Here is a 10,979-nt window from a genome sequence, read left to right as displayed (position 1 = left end):
ATATTAGGTATTTTATCATTTAGACATTTTATATTCAGATTTTACACTCAGATTAAAAGATTTGTGTACAACTGCTTTAATTTTTAGATAGGAAGCGGAGTACTCAGAATATCCTAAACAAATTTTATTTTTATATAGTTATATTTTATAGTTATATTTTTAACAGTATTATAGAATAAGATTATTTATAGAGAAATGTAAAAATAATTAACTTTAAGACTTCTAGATATTTTTTTATTTTTCTTCTTTAGAACAAGGATTAAATCTACCTTAAAGGTCAACATATATCAGTGCGCACAGTGCGTCTAATCGAATTCGTTATCAGTTTCGGTCTCACCAGAAAGTTTATAAGTAAATTACTAGAGAACATACGATATTTGATACACCTTGGACTAATCAAATCTCACCGAATCGATATTCAATTTAGATGTATAGGCATATTGATCGAGACTCAGCATTCGTCGCAGTCGACCTTTCGAATCCGCTGAAACCGATCTTTAGATAGTTCTCGTGGGTGGATACGATGAGGTGATAGGAATGGAAAGGAAAGAGACAAGAAAAATATTATCGAAGGGAACGGAATGTTCCCTCCGCAACAATACTCTAGCAGTGTTTCAAACGGGGCATCATCGACGACGGGTATGTACACATGCCGTGCGCGCAGTAAGACTGTAAAGGTTTTGAGGTCTGAGACCGCATCGCGGGCTGACGACATCCCGCTGTTAGGTCGGCCCTTTCAAGTCGGCCGCCGCGGCAGCGGGAGGTACGGACCGCGGCGAGCCTCCGATATATTATTACTTGGAGTCATTAATGGTAAACTGCAATTCTCCTCTTTTTCCCCTTCATGAGAATGCTCGCCACGACGTGGTGCGATGCGACGACCGCACATCGCAGCATCCGGAATTTGTTGAAAAGGTATCAGCATCGATCGAGTGAGACAGTGCAATTTTTTAATTGTACAAAAATTTAATCTCCGTTAAGCGAAAGAATATATTTTTTAAATTTTATATACTCTAAATTTCTTCGCAGCGAAATTTCACTCCAAGAAAGTGAAAATACAATTACTTCTTGAAGCAGAATGACAATTTTCACTCTTTTTAAAATGAATTTTCAATTCAAAAGAGAAAAATCTCACTTTTTTTGGAGTGAAATTTTATTTCTTTGAAGTGAAAATTGTCGCTCTTTTTTAAAAAGTGAAATATTTTCACTTGTTTTCAAGGGTGAAATATTTTCACTCTTTTGGAATGAAATTTCACTACAAGAAATTTAGAGTGTAGAATATCCTTTGTGTATTATTGATATGATAACTCGAATTAAATATATTTCTTATTTTTATAATTAACTGCATTTCGTATCAAAAGTATATAAGTAATGCATTAATAAAGGATTAAAAACGATAACGTCATATTAAATAATATTTATTTCATGCGATGGTTGGAAAGAAAAATTTTAGTTTTATCATTTCCGCGAAGTAGACTGCTGTTTAAAAAAGACGTTCATGAGACGCCGCTAGTAGAGTACGAAGGAATAATGATATTGAAAATATAATGCATTTTTGATTAGGAAAGGGGGGCATTAATAATGTAAGGCGGTTCTAAAGCGAAGAAGCGCGCGCGGTGATATATAAGAAAAATTCATTTCTGCCGAAGCCAGCCGTTGTTCTCCTCGGGAAGTCGAGTAAGTAATTTCAATGGAAATTTCACAGCGTTATACTTAGCTCCTAAGAGGATAGATGACTGGAAACCGCGCAAAAAAGGATTCTCCGAGATCTCGAGACTGAAAATGCATTGAAAGAAGCCTTGGGCACGCGATACTTTATAGAATTAGATCTCCATTTGCAGAATTAATGTTTCTCTTATAAACAAATATATTAATGTAATTTGTGTGAATTAGGCATTGCTTTATAATTTTACAAGTTCGACTTTTAAATAATTCACACAATTTTTGACCAGTAAAGTAAAGAAAATAAATATGATATAATTAGAAAATGCTTCTCTAATTAGAAAAAAATAAAGGAAGTTGGTAATACTACTTTGTGTTCATAATATCAACATTCTTAATTTAGGTACTATAAATCTAGATATTTGTAACATAATTCAATTGTATTAGAATAATGTTTTTAATTACTTGTATATTTATAAACTAGCAAGTCGTAACCAAGTATATTCGAGATTAGTACACAACCTTGCTTTACAACCATGTAATAATAATTAATTAAAATGTACAACGAGATACTTATGACGTAAACGATGTACTTAAACGATACATTGGTCAAACAACACGCAAAGTTGAATCGTACGCGTCCTAACCGCGGTCACATGACGCACGCGCGTCGGTTGCATTCGCATTGGTAACGAGTGCATCGGCGAAGTGCGGCTAAAAGGGCGCATAATAATTTCATTGTCCGGCGCTCGAGTTTGCAACTTTTTCGGGTTAAATACCGAGAGAGGGCTCATCCGCTCGATTTCGCAGTGGCGACGCGTTTTACAACCCGCGAAACAATCCGCGTGCAGTAAGTTCGGTCGCAGTAGTGACCGCATGACGCATAACGCGTCAGCCGCAGCTGCGGCGGGTGTAGCGGTGGACAAACGTAGCGAAAAAGGCATTTCGACAACGATGCGGGGCTGTGCAATAATTCTCTCATTCAACAGCGGGGTGAGCTCAAATGTGTTTGTTCTGGTCGGGCTCTAATTTTCATGACGAGCTCGACATTGCGCGTTGGAACGAATTACGCCAAGTTGAATGTAGCTCGTTACATTTGCCTCGTTTGTCCGCATAGCTACAACTTTTATTCTAAAGTAGAAATCCTAGAGATGCGAGAAGAAATCCTAAAGACAGACATCTAATCTTTCATTTGTGCAAAATATAATAAGTACTCTTTCAATTTTAATATAATAACTATAATATTTAATATTTCAACCGTAAAAACCGAGATAAAAACATTTGTTACAAAATCAACGTTATACATGTATGTATATATATACAAATGGAAAAGTTGTACAATATTAAATTTAGCACATTTTACACTATTGAATTTATAATGTTACACATTGTTACAAATTATGTTCAATTAATGCGAATTATTTGTAATCATTTCTATAGATGCCATTTCTATATTCGCCTACTCAACATATCATTATCTAAGATGATGAAGTTGTTCAAATTCTAAATAATCTAGATCTAATTAAATAATCTAGATAAATTAAGAACATAATTTAACTCAAGAAAATGTATTAAATTTAATTCAAGTTTATTATTTACTAAGTGTTTCGTTGATATGGACATGTTTTCGTTGAAACTAATCATAAAAATAAATTACATTTTGACACACATGGAAGTTACAAACGTAGAGAATAACAAAAATGTTATTTAACTCAAGAGATTTAACTAATCACTCATCGTAGAATTTAAAAAAAAACATTATTTTTGTTATTTGTTTATTTACATATTTATCATAAATATTTTAACATTAAGAAATGTTATATTAACAGGAAATAGTCAAATAATTACATAATTACATTATATTAAATTAACAATTGGATATGTTAAACATTTAACATAGAAATTGTAACAAAGACAATTTTTAGTACAAAAACTATGTTTTTTATTGTGTATACACACACACACACACACACACACACACACACACACACACACACACACACACACACACACATATATATATATATATATCGCAAAAAGAAGACTTGAAATAATACCAATTAATACGCCACTATACTTCGAGGAAAATTGCAAACTCCTCGATTACGCTCAAAGAACTTCGACCACCAACTCGAAAGCTGCGTACCCAGCACAGGCGGCGAACGATCGAGAGCTCCAGAGGACGAAGCGATAAAGCCTGAAAGGACTCTCGAGAGAGTTCCAGCGCAGCCGCGAGTCCGAAGATTTACACGAATGCAACGAGCAAAGAAAGAGACAGAGAGAATCCTCTCGCTTTCCGGTGCTTCGAACTTGACGAAGCGCATCCGCCATGGGTGAGTCACAGTGAAACACAGTCGAAACATCTACGTATATATGTACAACGCGATTCTCGAAACTCACCGCTCCCAAGAGAGGCGATGTCTTCCTAGCGTTCGAGCGGTGACCGCATATATTGGGATCTAGGGCGTGTTTAAAGGGACCGAAGACGAACTCTCCAACGAATCTCTCTTCCGCGAAGAGATCTCACCTCTGTCTTGGGATGTCTCTAAGTTACCCAACTTTGAACGGCTTCGCTGCTACGAATATGTCTCTCGAAGGATGGCGTAAATTAAAAGCTATAAAATAAAATTTTATTACTTAAGTAAAACTTAACTCCGAGATAATTTGATATGCAAAACGACCTTGTGAATTATTTTACGGACGATACAAGAGCATGTAACAGACGAGCTTCATTGGGAAGAGACGACTCGCTTAGACGAATCGATGGCAGTATCGTTTTGATCGAAACACACGTCGCGCCTGGTGCTCGCTTCTATCTCATACCTGGTTAATCGAGCATGTCGATGACACCGTATATCGATTACCTGCCGTTTACGGTGTTATCGAAACGCGCTTAATTAACGGAGAACAAACTGCAGCGAGAATAACGGCGCGAGTCGAGCGTTAATCGCGATGTGAAGAGCAAAAACAGGCAGCTGAGAAATTGCCTTCGTGTTATAAATCTTTTTCTTGCCTCCTCTTTCTCAGCCCTCTGCCATTTTTATCAAGAATACGCTGGCGTATTCAACAACGATATTTTATCCTACTTTTGAGAAGCTTTCTGTCTCCACATCCGGAGAAAAAAAAAGTTTAAATCCAGCACGTAATACATGTTTTTATGTAGTTAACTTACATGTATACACATATTGCAGATGTAAGATTAAATTTATTTTCATTTTTATCTCCAGTAATTCTCGAACATTTTTATTTTAAATGTCAATGTACCTTTCTTCATTCGGATAATTCAAGATAAGATATGAATTTGATTACGAACAACTGATGAAAATAATACTTGGGACTTTGACATAGTTTTTGGACTAATTGTAAATGACACCGAAAGGAATGGAATTGAAGCTCTTGTTGCTCCTCTTCCCTGGACCGAATTCACAGGATTAACCGAATTCACGGAAATTTATAGAGGCGACCTTGCTCGACGATGCGAAATGGCCCTATAACCACCGCAGAACATGGCGCCGCGCCGTTCGAAGTCGGTATCGGCCAACGTAGCGAGCGAATGGGACGTTAAATCGAGGCACTCCTCTCGTATGCCCTCCGTAATCCCGCCGCATCCTTGACCTCCGCCGCCATCGTTTCCACGCACGCAGTAATTTACCGCGAAACACGCGCGTCGTTACTCAGCCGTCGCTTTGTTCTCGGATTTTCTGCAAGTAGACGTCTGTTCGAGATAATTTTTTTTTTTGTTCGGGGATCCTTTACGTAATGATCGATAATGACGGCTGGACATGTGCCAACTAATGACTTCAATAAAGGAATATACCTATATGTTACTTATGTCTGTACTATCATTAAAAAAAAATTTGTCCTCGTATCATTGAATCTTTCATATCGTCAAATAGAAAACTTTGGACTCATTATAATCGATCCTTCGTATTATTTCAAATATTAAACAATAATCTAAGCTTATACATGTATATCGATATAAAAAAAAGTATATAAAACTAGGTATAGGCTTATTTAGATGGAGGTATAATGATTGCCATAACATAATGTTCAGGGAACGAAGAATGAAGGGAACGAAGGAAGAAGACAGCGAAAGGGGGCAGCAACAGCTTGCGCGAGCAGGAGACAAGAGGGGAGTGGTGTAATAACTCTGTCCGTGAAAGCCTCGTCGTGAGTTCATTAGTTCCGTACCGACGCGCCACAATGCTGGTTTAGTCCGCGGTTAGGACTTTCCTCGGAAATGCTGCGGCGTCAGCAAATTCAGCGAATTTACCCGCTGAATTCCATGTCGAAGCGTTTACATCACGCTGAAATATTATGCATATATTATGTACCTTACCCCTTCCATCGAATGTGTTGATAAACTGAATTTACATTAGCCAGTTTTTAAAAGAAAGGAAGATTTTTTTATCCACGAATCGAATTTACTGTTATCTTACTTGGAATTAATCCTCATAGTATTATGAAAAACTTCTAAAACTTAGTTTGGATTTTTAAATCTCATAAAAGATGAACTTATAAAAATGAATATGTACTTTAAAAAACACATCAAATGCTTTTTAAGAGAAAAAAGGCATATTTTTTCTGTTAAATGAAACGAAAATAACTTAAAATTAGGTTTTTTCGAAATTCATTAAAAATATAAAAAATTTCAAATATTTGCGATTAAATATTTCCACATAATATTTCAAACAGAAATTGAAGATATATAATTCATCAAAAAGAAAAAAAGATAAAATATATTTTATCTTAAACTCTTTTCACATCAGGAAATAATCCGAATGCAAAATTTGTTGGAGATAGAAATCTCTGCACAAGTTAACCAACATATAAACCGCAAAAATGCAGCCATGCGAACAGATTAAATATCGCAACTACATAATCCCCTCAGTAAACACGTATTCCTATCCTCCAGGATTTTCGCACATACGGAAGTTTTCCGGAAGCGGAAACCGATCTGTTGTGGATGCTGCAACAGACGTCAGAGGCTATGTGCGACGGTTCGACCGCGCGCATATAATCGCTACATTCAATTCACCACGAGTTGCAGCTGTACATTGCGGTGGCGTGCGTGCAGTTGCATGCAAATTACTGCGTGTCGTGTATAGCCGAAAGTGGCTAAAAAATGCATCGCGCTTTCTGTTGCAGAGAGGTACGACACCGCATACGCTTGCGAGGGCAAGACGCTGGAGATCGAATGCGGCGAGGGAAAACTGATCCACTTGATACGGGCAAACTATGGCAGGTTCTCCATCACGATATGCAACGAGCACGGGAACACCGAGTGGAGCGTCAACTGCATGTCGCCCAAATCGTTCCGCGTGCTGAACAACGAGTAAGTACTGCACGCGTCGTGTCTGTATATATATCTTTTTTTTTTTTGTGATTGACTTTGATCTATTTGTCGTGAGCACCCACCCCTTTGATCTCTATTTCCCCGGGATATGTCGCGAGCAGAGCTGAATAGTTTCATAAATGATAAATACGTACACATACAGCTGAAAATGAAGTTATTGAAAATACTGGAAATTAAAAGATCTTGAATAAAAAAACTAATAAACTATTTTCCTTCAATCACCATATCTTCTCAATGAGAAACATCTTCTTTTGTTTATATTTACGAATTTCAGTGCTTAAGCATATTCTTTGACGATCAGAAAAATTACATTTAAAACGTAAAAGGAAAAATTATTTGTTCACAGTTGATGTAAAATCCATAATAAAGGAATTATTGCAAGTAATTATTGGAATTTAATTAATTTTCTCACGGGCAAATACAATTCTCAACAAAGTGAATGTTTAATGAAGCGAAAAACAGAACTAATTTTTACATTCTTACAATGGCGGAGAGATAATTGCCAGAAAAGATTATCACAATTCTTGCTGAAGCAACGAACCACATTAATTGATCTCAATTATTTGTTAATGAAATATTAAATGCATATGGAACGATACGTTATGAAAAGGGAACATTTGAAAAAGAAATTGACAAGAAAGCACTTTCAGAATTCACTAACTAAAAGAGTAATACGACTTAAAATATTTTATCGAGTTTATTTTACATAATATAATATATACAAGATCTTATTGTATATTGATTATTGCAAACATATATCATATTTTATATTGAAATAACGTTCAATTCTGCTCGCGTGGCGCCAATAGAACCCTTGTAAATATTTCAAAAAATGAAGAACAATGCACAATTAAAAGAGACATCGAAATCGATATAGCTGATACTAAATCAGCTTTGTCATTTTGTTTTTTGTTATTTTACGATTCGTCGTTTTTCTAATCGCTGAAAGTTTCGTATTTTGATATTTGAATTTTGATATTTTATTGTGTGATCTGCATCAATAATGAATTAAAAAATGCGATCAAATATATTCTATTCATTAAAAATAAATTGAGTATAATATTTATCCAAGCTATAAAAACTAAATAGTTAATCTAAAAATTAGTTGATATATCATTAATAATTAATTGATATATCATTTGTTAATATTTTTGAACCATCAATTGTTCTTCATTTTCGGTAAGTTATTTAAAGCGAGGGAATCTAATGAGTGCCATTTCTTCCCATTCCTATCTCACTTTAGCTTTTTCCTTTAAATCAACAAAATGGAGCATATATTAAAAAGGGGGGAATAAAGGGATAAAAAACCGAATGAGGGAAACGAAGTCGGATGCGAACCGCTTCACATGGTCGAGCGAACTGGCCAATTGCTGGACCATTGAAGAGCGCGTCTCGCGATGGATCGATTAGGAAGAGTCGCAGTACCTATTGGCGATAGCTTCGCTATCACGGTCCTCGCGAGAATCCGTTTCGTGTTCCTCATTATCGTGATCGTAAAGAATATGTATATCCATCGATTCCGGAGGTCAGTTACTTAATTTTAATATTAAAGAAAAAATGTTGAAAGTAAAAATAAATTTATCAATTGTAATTATAAAAAGTAAAAAGCGAAACAATTTCGACAATCTCCATGTGAATATCACGTTCTGAAAAGCAGGAGAAAAGAAATTAAAAATGGTGGACGATGAAAGTTAGATGACGAAATTTACCAATATGTTATTTATATAATACACACGCTAAGATCAGGATATTTTTACTCATAATATATATTTGCGTAGGGTAAGATAATATGAATAGATGGATCGCGAAGAACACACATATCCATCTAGTTACACCACTATTCACATATTTTCGGATTTTTTTATTTTTCAATCTTTAATTGCAATAGATGGCGACTGTTTCACGGAATAGTTGATTAATTTGATTGTAAACGTTTATAAAAAGCAAGGTTTCCTTTATATTTCCTAATTTATGTATCTACTCTCTTGATAAGAAAATCTCTTATCTGATAGCGATATATCGCAGATATATTATTAGATTTAATAGAAAATTCAATGTAATTACAATCTAATAGAACTAACTCCTTCTATGAAACAGTCATCTATCTAGAGAGAGTCTGAATGGATCTTATGCGTTAAAAATTACTTTCTTCAGACTCCTGTTTTTTTTAATTTACATTATGATAAGTCTGCATTCACAAAAACATTTAATTAATAATAACGTTTATTTAATATTTATCTCATAATTACAGAGATTTTTTTATATTTTTAGAAATGAGAATTTGATTAAATTTGGCGTTACATAATGAAAAAAATGTGTGAATACAGATTATCATTTATTATTTAATAAAATGTGATGTTCAGGCGAAGCATTGATCGAGAACTTATGTATGTACATGAGACATGTGCACGATTCGTGAAATAGAAAGAATAAGAAGTAGATAGACAATAATATTTTCAATAAATTTTATAGCTTTTTTAATTCGGTTATTAATAATTGGGCAAACCAAATATAATTAAATTAATATCGAAAGATCCAACTCAAAAATAGTTTTGATTAATTACACAAATTAATATTAACGCAATTAATTTGTGTACCTTTTATTGGGAAAACGACTATTCATGCATCCATTATAATATCACAGAGTAACAAATCTCAATGAATTATATTAGTTAATTAATACAATTATACTTTTAGTAGTTGTTGATTTGTATAATCCATATGAAGTAAGATTAACGGTTTATTTGTTTGTTTCTCTTGCAATTACACACTCATAAAGTAAAATTATCTACATTTAAACATTTTAAAGCTTTCATATATAATAAATATGCATGTTTAAGAGACTGAAATTTTTTTTCAATTAGATCGCAGCTTAAAAAAAAGAATTAAACAAGCATAATGTTTTGAAACATTTTAAATTAACATTTAATTCATTAATATATTAAAATAGAATATCATTCAATTAATTTGTCATTCTATGATTGGAATTTCTATCAATGGAATTTTCATCTTTTTCGTCTTCCTCTTTTTCTCGTATCGTCATAGAAAAATAATTTTTTTCTGTATAGATAGAATATACTGGGGAGAACAGGATTATACAATCCGACATATTTTTCTCATTAATGATGGAAGTAACGAAAACGGGAGTAACGAAAAATTCGGAACCATGTCCAATTTACAAAGGCTATTGATATTTCGCGATGCTCATTTGCGTCGAAAAGAGATAACCCGGTTTCCAGTAAATTTTAATCTTCTCGCAGAATGATTCCACTCTTCCATATATGCATTGATACTGAGATAAATTATTATTATCGCTGCATACGCCTTTGATGCGCATTCCATTCTTCGTTAAAACAAACATTGTATGATCGATCAATACTTGCGCCTATGCATCACATCTCTCGTGGAATCATTTGAGAATCAGCGTTTATCATTGATAGATCCTCGAAATCAGTAACATCGGTTTGACAATATCTCTCTTCCATAACAAAGATAATTGCAGAATTATGTATTCTATCAAGTTGAAAAAATTATTCATGCACGAAAAGAATTTTTTCTTAGAGTTTACCCTGAAAATGTGATAATCGTGAGACATTGTATTTTGAAGAATTTTAATGTAAATGTCTCTCTCATTTATTAATAAAACTACAATAAAGTATAAAATAAATTTGACTAATTTTACTGAAGTGCATGACGGTATAAATCTTTAAAATATTGTATTGTACCACAATTATCATTACATATTTTTAGGATAAATTTTGAAAGAAAATTCTCTCCATAGTAATATCTATAGTTATAATATGAAAATAATTAATAATTCTATGGATTATTGATTAATTCTCTGATTTTTTAATCAAATGTAAAACTTGACATAATGAGATTCGAAATAATTATTCAGTTATATGCCATACAATTATTATTTAATAAATATAAAACAGAAAAAAATCTCTCTTTGTAAATC

At 33.8% G+C, this 10,979-nt stretch overlaps 1 protein-coding gene across 1 annotated transcript in view; it reads left to right on the top strand.

Moving 5' to 3' along the window:
• LOC108688772 (latrophilin Cirl-like) overlaps nt 1-10,979 on the top strand; it is a 350,771-nt gene that overhangs the window by 294,966 nt on the left and 44,826 nt on the right. The window contains exon 3 of the mRNA XM_018195171.1: nt 6,811-6,997. Coding sequence (XP_018050660.1) covers nt 6,811-6,997 — 187 coding nt within the window. The remainder of the gene's footprint in view (nt 1-6,810; nt 6,998-10,979) is intronic.

The sequence above is a fragment of the Atta colombica genome, unplaced genomic scaffold (assembly GCF_001594045.1).
Source record: "Atta colombica isolate Treedump-2 unplaced genomic scaffold, Acol1.0 scaffold238, whole genome shotgun sequence".
Lineage (NCBI taxonomy): Eukaryota > Metazoa > Arthropoda > Insecta > Hymenoptera > Formicidae > Atta > Atta colombica.
This window is presented reverse-complemented; position numbering and strand designations above follow the sequence as displayed.